The 18047-nt window shown below is 37.4% G+C and overlaps 1 protein-coding gene across 1 annotated transcript; it reads left to right on the forward strand.

The window, feature by feature from the left end:
• Nucleotides 1-355: 355 nt before the first annotated feature.
• On the forward strand, nucleotides 356-948 carry LOC141520103 (SPRY domain-containing protein 7-like). Its single transcript, XM_074231944.1, has 2 exons — nucleotides 356-848; nucleotides 914-948. The coding sequence occupies exons 1-2, from the start codon at nucleotides 356-358 to the stop codon at nucleotides 946-948; spliced, it is 528 nt and encodes a 175-aa protein (XP_074088045.1).
• The last annotated feature ends 17099 nt before the right edge of the window (nucleotides 949-18047 follow it).

The raw sequence follows: 18047 nt of genomic DNA on the forward strand, positions 1-18047 counted from the left end.
CAGGGAGTGTGTGTGTGTGTGTGGGGGGGGGTCAACCACAGACCAGAGCACAGGCAGGGGCAGTCAGAGCCTCCTCTAAAACAGATGAGGTCGAGTTAATGGATGGGAGTTTTGACAGTGATGAGAAGTTGTATGAATTTTATGATGAATAAAACTTGAATTCAATAAATTTATGTAATAAATTTTTTCAAATTTTGGACCCAAAATTAAGGTGTCTTATGCATAGGGAAATATGGTAATAATAATAATAATAATAATAATCCTGATTCAGTTGTGCTTGGAGGGAGTAATTTGGAAGTGGCAGCTATGAGGTAGCATAGATGTCAAGGTTCAGTTGGAAGTGAATGGCGCTGCCATGGCGGCCTCGGTCTTCTGCTGCCTCTGCTGCTGCGGCGATGCCAGATCAGGCCACATCCCGCTGAAGGAGATGCCGGCGGTGCAGCTGGACACGCAGCACATGGGAACAGATATTGTCCTTGTCAAAAATGGAAGAAGGATATGTGGGACAGGAAGTTGTTTGGCCAATGCACCTCTGCATCAGAACAAAAGTTACTTTGAATTCAAAACCCAATCCACAGGGATTTGGGGTATTGGAGTTGCAACTCAGAAAGTTAATCTGAATCAGATTACGCTTGGCCGAGATGTACATAGTCTTGTGATGAGGAATGATGGAGCTCTCTACCACAACAATGAGGAAAAGAATAGGTTGCCAGCAAACAATCTGCCACAGGAGGGAGATGTAGTGGGTATTACTTATGACCATGTAGAATTAAATGTTTATTTGAATGGAAAGAATATTCACTGTCCAGCATCAGGTATACGAGGGACAGTGTATCCTGTTGTATATGGTTTTTCAAGGCAATGGGGTTAAGGTGCCCAAGTATTAAGTGTCTGAGGCCAGGTTTGAACTCAGTTGATGACAGTGTGATTTTGGATTGTCTTCAGTGAGTTTTATCATATTCCTCCAACTGGTTTTGAAAAAATATTATTTGAACAGCAAATCTTCTGAATATACTTGCATTGAAAACTTCTATCCCTAAGCTATTCCCCTGAAACATTCACTTCCATCTTAATAAAGCCTCACTTGATCCATAGGAAATACATTCTCTGCTTTTAATAAATGTTTATGAAGTTATCTAAAGGACCAATAGGTTAAATACAACAGCAGAATTGTGATTTAAATTACTAGGTTGTGTTTTGTGATGTGAAAAAGTATGAATTTTGGATAGTTTGATTCTTATATGTATTAATGGAAATTCACAGACAGTATTAAATGAAAATTTGGATGCTCATGACATTTTGAAAGGGAATTTATTTCTTAACATGACACCCATGGCTTAAGTCATAAACATCAAGTTGGTTGTGATTTTATTCATTCTGAAATTTGTACCTTGTTAAAAGAGAAACACTTATCTTGTCTGCAGTCCTTTTATCCTCTTTCATAGTGTCCTTTTTGTGTACAGAATGAAGAGTGATAAATATGTAAAATTAACTGCTAGTTTTTTTCCCAGCATGTTTATTCAGTATAAAAGTTGCTCTTTTTCATAAATGTTAAATTTATGTTTAATTTGTATGTCTCACTGTATTTACTTTATGTAAGGAATAATAGAATTATATATTTTTAATGATTGTCAAACATTATTATGTTGAATGTGAAAAAAGGAAAACTGAACACAAGAAATATTTATAAAGACCACCATGATGTGTTATTCTATTCTCAAAGTAATTATGGATTGATCAGTGATGTAGTGTACACTGTCAAAACACAATGCAAAATTACATTTGAACTTTAAATTATAGCATCTTTTTCTGGAAAAAAAGTTTTTCAGCATCTATTGGTATTATCATATGATTTCTGATAGGTTTGTTATTGATATAATTACTTATACTAACAGTTTTCCTAATATTGAACCAACCCTGCATTCCTGGGCTAAATCCTACTTGGTCATAATGTATTATCCTAGTGATAACTTGTTGTAATCATTTTGCTAAGACTTTATTTAAGATTTTTGCATCTATATTCATCAGGAAGATAGTTCTATAATTTTCTTTCTCTGTTTTAACTCTTCCTGGTTTAGGTATCAACACTATATTAGTGTCATAGAAAGAGACAGAGTTTCGTCTTCACCTATTTTTCCAGAGAGTTTATATAGAAATGGAACCAATTGTTCCTTAAATGTTTGATAGAATTCACTTGTAATTCCATCTGGCCCTGGAGATTTTTCCTTAGGGAATTCATTGATGGCTTATGGAAATTCTTTTTTCTGAGATAGGGTTATTTAGGTTTTTAATTTCCTCTTCGTTTAATCTGGACAACTATACTTTTGTAAATATTCATCCATTTCACTTAGATAGTCAAATTTATTGACATAGAGTTGGGCAAAATAATTCCAAATTATTAGTTTAATTTCCTCCTCAATGATTGGTGAGCTCATCTTTTTCATTCATGATACAAACAATTTGGTTTTCTTCTTTCTTTTTTTTAAGTCAAATTTGCCAGAGGTTTATCTATTTTTTTTGGGGGGGGGGGGGGGTTCATATAACCAGCTCTTGGTTTTATTTTTAGTTCAATAGTTTTCTTGCTTTCTATTTTAATTTCTCCTTTAATTTTTAGAATTTTTAATTTGGTATTTGTGGATTTTTTAATTTGTTCTTTCTCTAATTTTTTTAGTTACATATTTAGTTCATTGATTTCCTCTTTCTCTAATTTATTCATGGAAGCATTCAAAGATATAATATATCCCCGACAGCTACCTTGAGTGTATCTCATAGGTTTGTGTATATTGTTTCATTATTGTCATTATCTAGGCTGAAATAATTCATTCTTTCTATAATTTGTTGCTTAATCCACTCATTCTTTAAAATGAGGTTATTTAGTTTCCAATTAGTTCTGTGTCTATATCTCCCTGGTCCAATATTGCATATGATTTTTATTGAATTATGATCTGAGAAAGATGTATTCACTATTTCTGCCTTTCTGCAATTGATCATTATGTACCATAGTACATAATCAATTTTTGTGTAAGTGTCATGTACTGCAGGAAAAAAGATTATATTCCTTTCTATCCCCATTCAATTTCCTCCATAAGTCTATCATATCTAGATTTTCTAACAATCTATTTACCACCTTAACTTCCTTCTTCTTTATTTTACAATTACATTTATCTAAATCTGAGAGAGGGAGGTTGAGGTCTCCCAGTAGTAGAGTTTTGCTGTCTATGTCTTCCTATAGCTCTTTCAACTTCTCCTCTAAGAATTTGGATTCTATACCATTGGGTGCATACACATTTAATATTGAAATTACTTTATTGTCTGTGGTACCTTTTAGGAGGATATAGTTTCCTTCCTTATCTCTTCTAATGCTATCCACTTTTGCAGCTGCTTTTCCTGAGATAAAGATTGCTAACCCTGCTTTTTTCACTTCAGCTGAAGAAAAATATATTTTGCTCCAACTTTTTACCTTGACTCTATATATATATAGCTCTACTTCAAATGAGTTTCTTGTAAGCTACATATTGTAGGATTATGGTTTTTAATCCACTCTGCTATTCACTTACATTTTAAGGGAGAGTTCATCCCATTCACATTCAAAGTTATAATTACTAATTCTTTATTGCCTCCATGCTCTCTTTGTATTTTTTCCTTTTTCCCCTTTATCCATATTCCCCAGTGTTTTGTTTCTGAATTCAGCCACCTTCATTTTATTTGCCCTCCTATTATCAACCCCCCTTTCTTTCCCCTTTCCTTTTCCCCTTCTCCCCTTCTTCCCTTCCTTCTGTTAATTCCCCATTTTCTCCCCCTCCCTGTGCCCACCCCTCCCCTTTTAATACTTGAAAGGTAAGATAAGTTTTTTAACTTAACTGAATGTGTGTAAATTAACTTTAAGCCAAGTCTGATGAGATAAAGAGGTGTTTCTCACCTCCCCCCTTCTTTCTCTCTATTACAATAGGTCTTTGGTACCTTGATGTAATGAGATTTACCCCATTCAATCTCCTCCATCCTCCCATCTCCTTACTGTCCCTCTTGTTAAGGAGGTATTGTTTTTAAATCATTCTGAGTCACAGAAAAGTTATGAGTGTCTATCACTTCTAGCTAAGTATATTTTCACTAATAAAGTTACAGTTCTCAAGAGCTATGAGAATCTTCCTTCTAAGTGGGGATATAGCCAGTTTCATCTTATTGGATAGCAGGGTTTTTTTTCTTTATCCTTTTTTTTACCTTTTCATATGTCTCTTGAGCCTCCTGTTTGATGTCCAAGTTTTCTATTTAGCTCTCATCTTTTCATCAGGAAATATTGGTAGTCTCCCACTTCCTTAAATGTCCATCTTGTCCCCTGGAAGAGAAGGTTCAGCTTTGCCAGATAGTGGATTCTTGGCTGCATTCCAAGATCCCTTGCTCTTTGGAATATCTCATTCCAGGCCCTCCAATCCCTTAATGCTGATGCAGCCAGGTCCTGCATAATCCTTACTGTGGCTCCTAGGTATTTAAATTGTTTGTTTCTGGCTGCTTACAGGATTTTATCTTTTATCTGATAGTTCTGGAATTTGGCCACAACATCCCTCAGTGTTTTCATTTTAGGATCTCTTTCCAGAGGGGATCAATAACTATTTTCCCCTCTAGTCCCATGATATCAGACAAATTTTCCTTCACTAAATCCTGTAATATTAAATTCAGGCCTTTTTTCTCTTCAATGTTTTCAGGAAGGCCTATAATTCTCAGGTTGTCCCTCCTTGATCTATTCTTGAGATCAGTGGTTTTGCTGATGAGACATTTTACATGTCCTCCTATTTTTTTGATCTTTTGGTTTTGTTTAACAGAATCTTGCTGTCTCATGAAGTTATTAGTTTCCACAGATACATTCTTTTTTTAGAGAAGAATTTTCTTCATTTACCTTTTGCAACTCCTTTTCCAGTGGGTCAATTTTATTTATTTATTTTTTTTAGATTTTTCAAGGCAATGGGGTTAAGTGGCTTGCCCAAGGCCACACAGCTAGGTAATTATCAAATGTCTGAGGTTGGATTTGAACCCAGGTAATCCTGACTCCAAGGCCGGTGCTCTATTCACTGCACCACCTAGCCACCCCAGTCAATTTTATTTTTGAAGGAGTTTTGCATTGCCCAAGTGTAGTTCTGAGAGAATTATTTTCTTTTTGTATTTGCACAATTGAAGATCTGAGTTATTCTCATTTTGTATTTGTCTAATTGTATTTTCCAAGGATTTGTTTTCTTGTTACAATTTGTTAATTTTCTTCTTTTCCTGATTTTTCCCATTGATTTTTATCTCCTTCCTGATTTCTTCAAGGAAGTCTTTCTGGGCTGGAGACCAATTCATATTCTCCTCAGAAGTGCTAGATCTCTCTGGGTTAGAATCTATTCCTTCTAAGTATTTCTCCATGGGCCCCCTTTCACTGACCTTTCTTCATCTTTCTAGGCTCTTGTGTTGGGTGGGCAGGGGCTTGCTCTCAGAGGTTTGCTTTTGAAGATCCTAGAGGCTTTGTTCACTTGGCTTAGTAATTCCAAGGGCCAGCCAGTAGGGAATGCTGTTTGCTTTCTCTGGAGTGTTTGAAGTCCTCAGAAACAAGAAGCCCTTGAACAATGGGCTGAGCCCTGGGGGAGGGAGTTAATCTCTCTTTGTTTTGAGTGAACTCTGTTGCCCACACCTGAACCTGAGGGGATGGAGGTTTGTTTACTGGTCATTCTTCAGGCATGCTCTGAAACACTCTGTGCTGGACTCACCCTCCCATAGCTCCTCTCCCTCCAGACAAAGATTCCATGGCTAAAGTTGGTTATTGGACCCACCACTCACCAAAGTCTCTATGACTGAGGCTGATCCTCTGGCTTCCCCCAGCTGCTGAGCCTGAGCTGACCCTCTGCTCTCCCAGTTCACCCATGGTCCCCTGAGACAGACCTTGTTGGTCTTCTCTTTCTGGGTTTTGTCTATTGAATTTCTGTTAAGTGGTTTCTTTCATGTTATTTTTTTTAGGTTTTTGCAAGGCAGATGGGGTTAAGTGGCTTGCCCAAGGCCACACAGCTAGGTAATTATTATAAGTGTCTGAGACCAGATTTGAACCCAGGTACTCCTGACTCCAGGGCTGGTGCTTTATCCACTGCGCCACCTAGCCTCCCCTCTTTCATGTTATTTTTGGGGGGGGGGGAAGAGGAGCACTTAACACAGTGCCTGTCTTCTCTCCACCATCTTGGCTGGAAGTTGTTCAGTCCCAAAATGTGGTCTTGACACCACAGTGGCTAAGTCCCTTTCAGGGAATTAGCAAGATTGAAATTATCTTCATAATAATATTAAGGAGTTTGAATGCAATAAATATCAAAAACAAAAACTCTGGTAGAGGATCCTTAAAATTTTTTACAAGAGAAAAGGGGTCATGAGATCAAAAAGTTTGAGAATCATTACTCTAGATTTTCTATCTTCTTTGCTCCTTGAAGTCCCATGCTCAGATTGGGCTTGTGAGTGGGTATGCACAATAATTAGGACCAAGTCCCTAAAAAGTCCCTAAAAGAAACTTGAGAATATTTCATAGGATAATTCCTCAGTGAGGTTATGACTTACCTAAGAGATCACACCAGTGTTAAATTCAGGTCCTCTGACTTCAAATACAACATTCGTTTTGATTTCCACATTATCTACCTGTGTGCCTGAGCCTGTGGATCCTAAGGAGGTGGTCCCCTCTATTGGTCCCAGCCTTAAGTAAGGAAAGAAAAATGATTCTGTAGGTACAAGAACCACTGGCACCAGAGATGAGACAGGTTATGGAATCTAGAAGAAATGAGTATGAGAGTAAAATTTTGCAACCTGTAGAGGGAATGGTCTAACCTGGCTTGCTTTCATGTAATACCTTCCTATTGTCAGTGAGGAGTCCAGTACTTTGCAAGCTTCCTAATGTTGGTAGACGCTTGAAGTGCAGTTTGAAAGATGATGAATAAAAATGTTGACTAAGTCTCCAAGGATTGGGGTGGCTAGGTGGCATAGTGGATAGAGCACCGGTCCTGAAGTCAGGAGTACCTGAGTTCAAATCCGACCTCAAACACTTAATAATTACCTAGCTGTGTGGCCTTGGGCAAGCCACTTAATCCCATTTGCCTTGCAAAATTCTAAAAAAAAAGTCTCCAAGGATTGCTCATTCATAAGAAGATCAAGGATCAAGAGGTTAAATCACTGCAGAATAGCAAATGGTGATTCAACTGCAGTGGAGGTATTGAGGCAGCCTCTAATTGGGATTAGGGAGGTAAGAAGTATGATCCAATGACCTGAATGTAGAACTATAGCTTAAGCATAAAGTCATCATAATCAGAACCTGGAATGCATATCTTGGCATCATAGACAGGGCTATCTCCTACTCCCCACAGAAATTTTTATGGAATTAAAATGTATACCAATGTTTCATTTTAATAATGGTAAATACAATCCCTCCTCAAGCCCATTATGTAGGTGTATATAGGTGTGTGTGTGTGTGTGTGTGTGTGTGTGTGTGTGTGTGTGTGAGAGAGAGAGAGAGAGAGAGAGAGAGAGAGAGAGAGCACCTAAAAGTTAAGAGACACTTCTACCTGCTTTAATCCTTCAGTGGAGAAAGAGAGGATCAACTACCTTCTTCTGAAATAACATAGCTCCCAGTACCCACTCTCATTTCCACAATAGCCTAGGATAAAGATTGTATTTCAAATTCAGAGGTTTCTCTTGCTCATAGTCAGGTATATATAACAGAAAGCTAACAAAAATGATATAATAGAAGTTCAGAAGCTCTAGCCCCTTTCCTCTCATCATTCCTCTGGGTGAACACAGTGTCTCCCAAAGCACTGCTCTTTCCTTTGAGTGCAAACCAAGAGCTATTTCACAGAAGACAAACAATGGGGAGATTACTCTCTTCAACAAAAACTGCTGGGGAAGGGCAGATTCCAAGAGCAAAGTTACCTTCAGGTTGGATCCTGGCTACCTTGTCTGATGCTTGGACAGAACCCCAGGCTCCGTCTGCCAGACTCTTAGTACCAAGGCCAGCTGTCTCAACTCTCTGCTCTCTTCCAGTGGTTTTAAATTGAAATTTTCTGTTGCTCATAGAACACACCCCTAGACAGTTCCCTCTTCCTTTTTCTCTTAATCAGGTAATCAAATCTTTGAGTTTTTTCATCTTTTATTAAGTGATTTTTTAAAAATCAGACTAGACCTGAGATTCCAACTGAGATTCCACATGACCTATATCTATATCTATAAAGTAATTGATATCCCTACTTTAGTTCATCTTCCCCATAGTTAGCCAAGTGGTTTTATTTAAGTAGAGAAGTGATCATGTTACTCTCCTATTTAATAAAATCATTTCATTCCTTATTACCCCTCAGATAAAATATAAATTATTCTATTTAACTTTAAAAGCCCATCACAAGCTGGCCCCAACCTATCTTTCCAGCCTCTTTTTATATTGTTCTCTTTTTCTCTTCCTTTTTCCCTTTCCACTGTCTTGCTTCTCTGTCTTTTCATTGACTGTCCCTAATACCTGGAATGAATTCCCTCCTTACCTCGACCTTACAAAGTTCCTTTCTTCCTTCAAGATGCAGCTCAAATATTACTCTTTACTATCCCTCTCAACTTCTAGTCCCTACCTTTCTTAACTTCTTGGAACTGAACTACCTTAAATTTGCTGCATTTTAGTTTTTTCTTTATATTTATTCTTTCTATCCTTATATGTATATTTGTTGTCCCTTTGTTAGAGTGTAAACTTCTTGAGAGATTTTTTCTACTTTTTATCTGCATTCCCAATGCCTAGCAGTCAATACCTGACCTATATTAGGTACGTACTAAACAGTTGTTGATTAGTTGATTGGTTGAGAACTAAGTAAGCAGAACCAGGACCATGATATTTACAGTTACCATGATAATGTAAAGAAAAACAACATGGAAAGACTTAAGCCTTCTGATCAATGAAGTGATTCATTGAGATTTCAGAAGGCCAATGATGAAACATGATGAGGTTTGTGGGCAGAAGAGAATGGAATGAAGCTTATCTTTTGAGATAGTGAGAAATTATTTTTTAAAATAACCATCAATAAATCATTTTTAATAAAGAGTTATGCTAGTTCCACCCTATTTTTTCCTTGATGGGTCATTAAATTAATGATATGGGAAATACCATCACAGAATATTCAAGAGGCATATGCCTGGATTTCAGCAAGACACTCAACAAAATCTCTTTCAACTTATTTTTGTAAACAATATGAAAAACAACAGAAAATTTGCCCTCAAATCATTTTTAAGTAAAATTCAATTGAGATTGAAGAATTCAATAGAGTGAACAAATACTTTCCAACAAAAGAATCCATTAGTTAAATTCTAGTACATGACCTCTTGAAGAATGCTACAGAACTCTGATCTTAGGTCTTGTGGCATTCATCATTTTTATCAGCAGCAACTCAAATAAAAACTTCTGTGGGATAATGATCAAATCTCTGATGGTATGAAAATAGAAACCATAGTTTATACATTGGATGACAGTGTCAAAAAGGATCTTAATGAGACAAACCCATGGACTAAAATTAATAGGAATAAATGTATGTTATAAATGTAAAGTCCACAATTTGGTTCAAAATATCTTCAGAAAAACAAGATGGAATGTGGTTATATTACAGTTTCTCTGAAAAAGATGTAATTTTAATTTGCTTTAATGGGTTGCATTCTAAATATGAGTCAAATTGGAATAATATCACATTACAAATATTAGAGGAGCATCATAAAAAGGATCAAAGGGACAATAATCCTTCTGCATTCTATTTGCTGACCAATATTATGGTCAGTTCTCAGTTTGAGGAAGTACTTGGCTAAGTTAAAGAACATCCAAAGAGAGTGGAACAAAATAATGAAGGATCTTGAGATCATTCTCTGTGATGATCTTCTAAAGGAATTAGAGATGTTTAACCTTAAGAAGAAAAATCTAGGGGAATGTGACTGTTATTTTCAAATATTTGAAGTGTTAACATTTGGAAGAAAGATTAAATTTATTGTGCTTAGTACTGAAGGGTCAAACTTAGACTGATAGGCAAAAGTTACAAGGAGATAGAATTCCATTCAATACTAGAAATATTTCCTTACAATTAGTGCTGATAAGGTAAAGAGAGGGAAAAAAAAACCCTGATAAGTGCTTTGGAAGGTAGTTAATGGAGTTTTCATTGACTGAAGTCTTCATGTAGTGCCTGATTGGAAAATTTTAGGGGATATTCCAGAGAGAATTCCTGATAGTGAGATCTATAAGATCCTTACTATCTCAACTTCATTTAGGAGAACTGAAATTTCCAAAGAAGTAGAACAGCCCCCAAAATGCTAAAAGCAAGTTTTTATTTAGCATAGTTTACCTCAAACAAGCAAAGATTTGTGGTTTAACCTGCTACACCCAGGTGCAAGAGGAAGGGTGCAAGGAAAGGCAGGAAGGGGAAGGATAGATCCATGTCCTAGCCACCAAAGAGACAAGGATGCAACTAGATCTCCAGAGAGATAGGATAGAGCCAGTGGACAAGATGGATTAGACCACCATGATCAGCTGATCACAATAAGAGGAGGAAAGAGATCAGTTGCTCAGCAGATGATGATGCCCCTCACTCAGAACCGCAATTCTTCCATGCTCATGTCACCTTTTCCATTTCAGTGTAAATACCTGGGGTTTCATTCATTAAGTTTACTTGAGACTGTAGGAAAGGGCTAGGCATTTCATAGAGAGCTATAGGGGATATTTATTGATTCTTTACCTCTTAAGTTGTAACCTATAAAGTTCCATGAAAGAGTGATTTAAAAAAAATGTACTAGCTACATGTTTAACACTAGAGATACAAAAACAAAGATAAAGATAGTCCTCACCCTCTCGGAGGGTAAATCTAATAAAAGGAAACACACAGTACAGGAGCAGAAGGAAGTATGCATTTATTAAGGGACTACGATGAGCCAAGCATCAGGTTAAGCTCTGTATCTCATTTAATCCTCACAACAGCCAGGGGAGAGAGGTATTATTATTATTATTATTATTATTATTATTATCATCTCCATTTTATAGTTGAAATTGAAGCAGACAAAGGTCAGAGTCATATAGCTAGTAAGAAGCTGAGGCTTAAATTTGAACTTGTTTTCCTGATTCTAGGAACAAGATTCTATCCACTGGACCATCTATCTACCTCTAATGGAGGCCAGGGAGAGACATTTTATTTGGAGAGTTATAGGGACGTTAAATGGAACCAATGTGGAATGGGAACGGAATTCCAACATCAGTGGTAATATTGCTTGAATTTAGACATTGAATGAGGGTAGCAGGAGAGTGGTGAGAAGATTGGGGGGGTTGGAGTAATAAAGTATGGCATGAAAATTGCTAGCCAGAGATGATGGAAGAAGGTCGAGAAAGGGACCAAACAGGTACTTGTCTGGAGAGAAGTCAGCCTAACAGGAAAAATTGGTGTTTTGGACTATCACACCTCCTAGCTCTAAGATTCTTTGATTCTGTGTTATGTGAATTGGACACTCAATCCTTTTCATGGAAGTTGGATTTATTCTTCTCAGGCTGCCATCTAAATGGTGAGGGGTGTGGAGGGAGAAAGGAAGCAGGAAGCATAGCTAACCGCCCCATGAAGGAAAAAGACTGACAGCTTTCATTAGAAATGTGCTCTCTAACAGAAAACTCAGAGATAGTCAGGACTGCAAGATACCCTAAGAAAAGGGTTCTTCATATTGTTTGTATGTGTTTGTCCTTGAACCTGTTCTCAGAATGGTTTTAAATGATTAAAATAAAATACAAAAGATTACAAAAGAAAAGAATATTGTAATATATTTTTGTAAAAATATGTTTTTAAAAATCTATGGATCTTGGAGTGGCTAGGTGGCACAGTGGATAGAGCACAGACCCTGAAGTCAGGAGTACCTGAGTTCAAATCCAGCCTTAGACACTTAATAATTACCTAGCTGTGTGGCCTTGGGCAAGCCACTTAACCCCAGTTGCCTTGCAAAAACCTAAAAAAAAAAAATCTATGGATCTGAAGTTTAGAGTCCATGCCCTAAGATCACCTAGTCCATCTACTCTGTTCCTCCTATTTCACAGATGAAAAAACAGAGACCCAGGGAATGGGATTTCCCAAGGTCACACAGAAATTAAGTAACAGAAAATCTTCTCAGCGTCCACATACACTTCCTCCTACCCTACAGAATTCATACTTTGTTCTAGCTCACTAAACCCAGACAATAACAGATGTGCTTATCAAACAATCCCAGGCAATTTGGAGACCCAGTCATGCTGTAAAGGATAATCATTGCTCAGTCAATTATCCAAGCCCCTGTCTATCCTCTGACCTGTTTGTTGTTAGACAATCTGGAGTTGTTGCTTTGGTCTCATTTGGTCTCACTGGACAGAACAACAGATTATTTCCATGGTAACCAAATAGCATCTGTTGAGAAAGCTTTTGGTCCTATGACTTTGGTCTTATAAATAGACCCGTACATGTGTTTCAGGTAAAAAAAAAACATGTTTCTCTTTTGGGAGTCAGCCCTTTTCCTGAGGATTTGCCCAGACTCCCATCCAATGATCTCATAGTTAGTACCTCACCCTTCCTAGAGAAAGAGTGGCTCTTGTTTCCTTGGAATGGGAGTAGGGTCTAGAAGGGGCTCTAGGAGGGGATCTGGCCCAGCCCACCCAGCCCTGAGCACAAACCAAGAAGTAACTGGTAGTAGAAAGAGATCTGGCTTCAGAACCAAGAAACAGCTTCAAAACCTAGTTGAGGTACTGACTGCCTATATTACTGGTACAAGTGTTTCATTTCTCTGTGTTTCATTTTCTCTGTCTGGAGAGAGAGAGACAGACAGACAGACAGACAGACAGAGACAGAGAGACAGAGAGAGAGAGAGAAGAGAGAGAATAATATTTACACTATCCTTCTCCCAAGATTGTTGTGAGTACCTTAAAGTACTATACAAATCTGGGTCTCAATTTCTTCATCAATAAGGATAGGGAGTTGAACTAGATGATCCCTGAAGCTTATTCCATCCTAGATACCTAGATATCTGTCACACTTTCCCCATTCCCCCGTTTATGAAAATTTATTTTTTTTTGCAAGGCAAATGGGGTTAAGTGGCTTGCCCAAGGCCACACAGCTAGGTAATTATTAAGTGTCCCAGACCGGATTTGAACCCAGGTACTCCTGACTCCAAGGTAGGTGCTCTATCTACTACAGCCCAGCTGCCCCGAGGATAATGAGTTTTTTAAAAAAAGTCACTCCTATCCCAAAGAATAATATCAAATAGTCACAAGTCCAAAAAAGAATTGTTAGAAGAATTTAGAAAGAAATTCAAAAATCAGAATAATTGAGGGAAAATTAAGGGAAAATAAAAACAATCCAAGAAAATTGTGAAGAGAAAATTAACCAGTTGGAAAAAGAGGTCCAAAATCTTGAGGAAAATAAATGATTCCCTGAAAACTAGATTTGGGCAAGAGAAATCAAATTATATTCTAACATATGAAGAAATAATAAAATGAGGAAAAATAGAAGAGAATCATCTCTTTAGAAAAACAACTGAGAAGGGACAATATAAGAATTGTTGTACTACCTGAAAGTTATGATTTAAAAAAGCATACGGATTCAATATTACAAGAAATTGTAATTTTGTTTCTGCTACATTCATAATTCTCTACATCTGAAGTTCTAGAACAAGATGGTAAAATAGATATAGGGGAAAAATCTCCTGTTCACCACCTGAAAGAAATCCCAGGAGGAAAATTTATAGGAATGTCACAAGCAAATTTCAAAACTCCCAATAAAGGAGAAAATATTGCAAGCAACAAGAAAAAAATTTAAATACTGTGGAAATACAATTAAAATTTCACAAGACCTAGTACCTCCACAAGACTGTAGGTCTGGGATTCCAAAGAGCAAAAGAATTAGGCTTGTATCTAAGAATAACTTAGCGTAATTGAGCATAATCCTGAATAGAAAAAAAAAAAGAATTTGACAAACTGAAATAATTTCAGGTCTTTGTAACAAACAGACCAGAATTCAATGGAAAATTCAATATTAAGAAAATCAAGAAGAAATACAAAAAAAAAATTAAAGACTAATTATAAGATACTCATTAAGGTCAAACTATTTACTTATATATATTTGAAAATGTTATCAGTATTCTTAAAACTGTCATCTTTACTAAGGTAGTTTGAAAGAAAGGGCTGAGTTGTGTAGGATGGGGCAATTCTGAGCAATAAAATTGAGTAGAAAAAGGGAAAAAGGGAAAAATTAGATTATAAAATCAGCTTTTTTTAACAGTTTGTGGTAGGCATTGAGAATACAATCCTTCATTGTCTCCTGAGTTCCTTGTTCTGGTTACACACCTTTAACCATAATCCAGTTTCTCAATATTCTTCTTAAAATGTAGAAATGTAGTGCCCAGGATTGTGTTAGAAAATTGTACTCCCTGTGTGTGTTACAGTTCCCTGAGGGATTTGGCATCTTCTTGAGAACACATGTAATTTTACTTTATAAAATAAATGTGCAAGTGCCATAGAAAACAAGACTAGCATTAAAATCAAGTGCATACATAATAGTAACGTTTCATTTTGTTCATTCATGCAAAAGGATTTCTTAATCATTAAGATCCCTTCTATCTAACCTAAGATCTAAGATCTTATGATCTACCCTACTGATACAGGGAACCATGGACAAAGGGAATATTGAAACTAATTGGAAACAAAATTTTGTAAATCTTCACTCTTCTTCTATCACCCTTTTAAAAACACTCTGCCTTGATCTCCAGTCTGACCTTGGCCACTTTTTCTTTGGTAAGGCAAGCTACACAGGCACTGAAACAATATCCAAATCCATCCAGACCATAATCCAAGACCCTTGACCCCTCCCCAAAAAGCAAACTCTCCTATGTGGGACTTGGGCAACTCTCAAGTCATCACCTCTTCCCATGGACCCTGAGGGGTGATTTAAGGAGATTTTGGGTGAGCCTCTGCCCTCTTTATTTTGCCTTAGGATTTCTCCTTAACCAGGCAGCTGACCTGCCAAGATTAATTAGCAATCCGCGTGGCTTTTCTTTAATCTCTTCTTAATTTTGCTATCATTTTCCTTTGTGTTGTAACTTCTTTTTAATAAATATCTATTTTCCTTTTACAACTGCATTCCTGGGTCAAGTAGTGATTCTTTACTGGAACCCATTTGCTACACTACTATGTACTAAGTGCTGGGGTATAAAGGCAAAAATGAACAATTCTTTCCCTCAGGAAGCTTACATTTATTCTGTTTCTGAATAGGGATTGGAGAAGGACAAGTACATAGAAATAAAAAACAAATTATAAACAAAGTAGATGAAAAGTGATTTCAGAGGAGAAGGTCACCAGCAACCTTTAAAAGGGGTTAAAGATAAATTTAGGTCAGACATCCTATAAAAGGCATCCCTTGAGCTGAACTGGAGGGACAGTAGAAACTTTCTAAGATAGAGGTGAAGAAGGGTACATTTCAGATATGGCAGACAGTCTGTACAAAGGCATGGAAATGGGAAATAGAGTGACCTGTATAGGGAATGACAAGTAGTCCAGGCTGCCTGGAACTCAAACTGAACAAGGAACATTAATGTGATATGAAACTGAGAAGGTGTTGGTGTCCAGTCATTTCAAACATTCGGTGACCCTCTTTGGGGTTTTCTTGGCAAAGGTATTGGAGTGTTTTGCTATTTTCTTTTCCAGCTCATTTTACAGATGAGGAAACTGAGACTGATGCAGGGAAAAGATGTAGAGAATTATGCATGTAGCAGAAACAAATTTGTAATCTTAAAGATTGTTAAATCTTGTTAAATTGGGTGGAGGTCTCCCACTCTTGAGATGAAAATCCAACTACCATTGTTTCAGTGTTTCATTGTAAAATCTGTATCCTGATCTCCTCAGGCTAATTAACCTGCTACCTAATTCTGGGTCCAGTAAGGAGAAAGGGAATTCATCTTTTCTCTCTGGATAAGGGGCAAGACCATAAAAATCTGGATTGGACCTCCACTCAGGGCCTGTAGTCTCTGACTCTCTGGCCCAGTCAACTCTGCTTGACTTTTTTTTTTATCCCTGTCTTCCTCTACCTATCACTTTCTATTGTGTTGTAACTTCTAATAAATTTTTATTTTTCTTTCCACATTTGAATTCCCGGGTCTGAATTGTGATTCTTCATAGGCAGAATCGAACTCAATTCCATATTTGGTGAGCCATCCAGGAGAATTCTCCTGCCAGACCTGGGAAACTGAATTGAGCTCCATAGGTGAGAAGCACACCCCTATTTTTTTTTTTTTTTAGTTTTTGCAAGGCAAGGCGGTTAAGTGGCTTGCCCAAGGCCACAGGGCTAGGTAATTAAGTGTCTGAGGCCAGATTTGAACCCAGGTACTCCTGACTCCAAGGCCAGTGCTCCATCCACTGTGCCACCTAGCCGCCCCCACACCCCTTTTTAGATCCAAGATTTCTAGAAAAGTTGGGAAATTATTGGATTTCTAGTCCTCCTTCCTGTGTTGTTCCTTGCTTTCCCCTCCCCAATCCATAGGGATAGCAGGTTGATGTTGAGAGATTAGCAGAGGCTTGGCTCAGACTTGACCCAGGTGCTAATTTCATTTGGTGTTGTTGGCTGCCCTGATGTGGGCCTGCCCTGTATTGTTTAAGTCAGGTTGACCAGTGATAGCAGTACTGAGGCGTTTGGACCCCTGCTGTGGAGTGGTGGTTTGTTAAGGAAGGAGGTTTGGCGTATGTCCAGTGGGAAGCATTTGCCTTATCTAGAAGTTTAGGAGAATTAAAATATGGGGAAAATTTGGTACCAACGACTCCCCCTCCCCCAGCTGTGGGCTAGCTCCTTGGAAGGAATTAGATTTGACAAGAGCTGGCTTTTAGCAAAACATCTGAGCTCCTGGAAATTATCTTTGGGTGGAACTCTCTCTCTTTCTCTTTAAAATGCTCTCTCATTCTCTGTGGCCCCCATCCTCTTCAGGGAGAGGGGGAGGGAGAAGGAAAAACCCTCCTTTTTAGTACTTAGAAACTCAAACCCATATCTCAAATGGAATGCATGCTTCACTTCAGGAAGACCCCCAAAACTTGTTTTAGCCCCATTGTTTAAAATAGGGGATCCCCATGCCTTCTTCCTGGTTTGGGGAGGAGGAGGCCTGGGTAAATTTTCCTTAGACTACATGTGTTTATCAATTCCTAGTCCCATTCCCTAAAGGCATTAGCTGGACTAAGAAAGCCCTATCCTTGTGAGGGGGAAGGGGAAATGAGCAGATTGATCAAGAAGCCTGGTCAATTAGGGAAAAAAGGGGGGGGAAAGATAACTTTTTCTTGGACTAGGAAATTCAGATTTCATCTTTTAATTAAGCCTGTGCTAATAACTAATATCTCTGTAATAGACTAACTGGGTTTGAACCTTATAATGCAACTTAAGAATGAATTCAATTTTGACTATTGATTGGCTATTTCAAAATCTTAATGAATATATAAGAGGTTCCTCAAGAAATTCTGATTGATTCTAAAAATTATCTTAGACTAGTCTTAATTGTTACATTCAAAAAAATTATAATATAAATATGTGTGTGTGTGTGTGTGTGTGTGTGTGTGTGTATTTAAACATCAATAGTTTTCACATCTTTCCACTGGCCTGGAGAGGTGAGAAATTGTTTCTATATTTTGAGATTTTGATACTGGCCAGGGTGTCCAAAAATCTCACTTTGGTAAATTTGAAACCTTTATACAAGATTTGTTTCTGTGTGCTTGTTTCTGTGTCTAAACTCATATGTGTGTGTGTGTGTGTGTGTGTGTGTGTGTGTGATTCAGATTTGAAATAGTTACCTAAGTTAAATGTTACTCCTTTTAGTTTGGATTTTGAATTTAATTGCTTAAAATTTAAAATTAAATAATTAATGGAGTTGGGACCTGAGCCTATCCTCTTACATCATTTTTACATTTCAAAGTTTGTAAGTTGCAAAGTTTGTGAAATGATCTCAGCAGAGAGCTAAGTTTTTGTTAACCTAATATTGATTGACAGCTGTATTCAACTTATGTTAATTGAGAC

The sequence above is a fragment of the Macrotis lagotis genome, chromosome 4 (genome assembly GCF_037893015.1).
Source record: "Macrotis lagotis isolate mMagLag1 chromosome 4, bilby.v1.9.chrom.fasta, whole genome shotgun sequence".
In the NCBI taxonomy this organism is placed as follows: Eukaryota; Metazoa; Chordata; class Mammalia; order Peramelemorphia; family Peramelidae; genus Macrotis; species Macrotis lagotis.

Excerpts from the sequence above, each read along its gene's own strand:
- LOC141520103 (XM_074231944.1), top strand. The coding sequence starts at position 356 with ATGGCGGCCTCGGTCTTCTGCTGCCTCTGCTGCTGCGGCGATGCCAGA. Across the intron at positions 849-913 it reads AGTGTATCCTGTTGTATATG|TTGATGACAGTGTGATTTTG; the intron begins GTTTTTCAAGGC and ends GTTTGAACTCAG.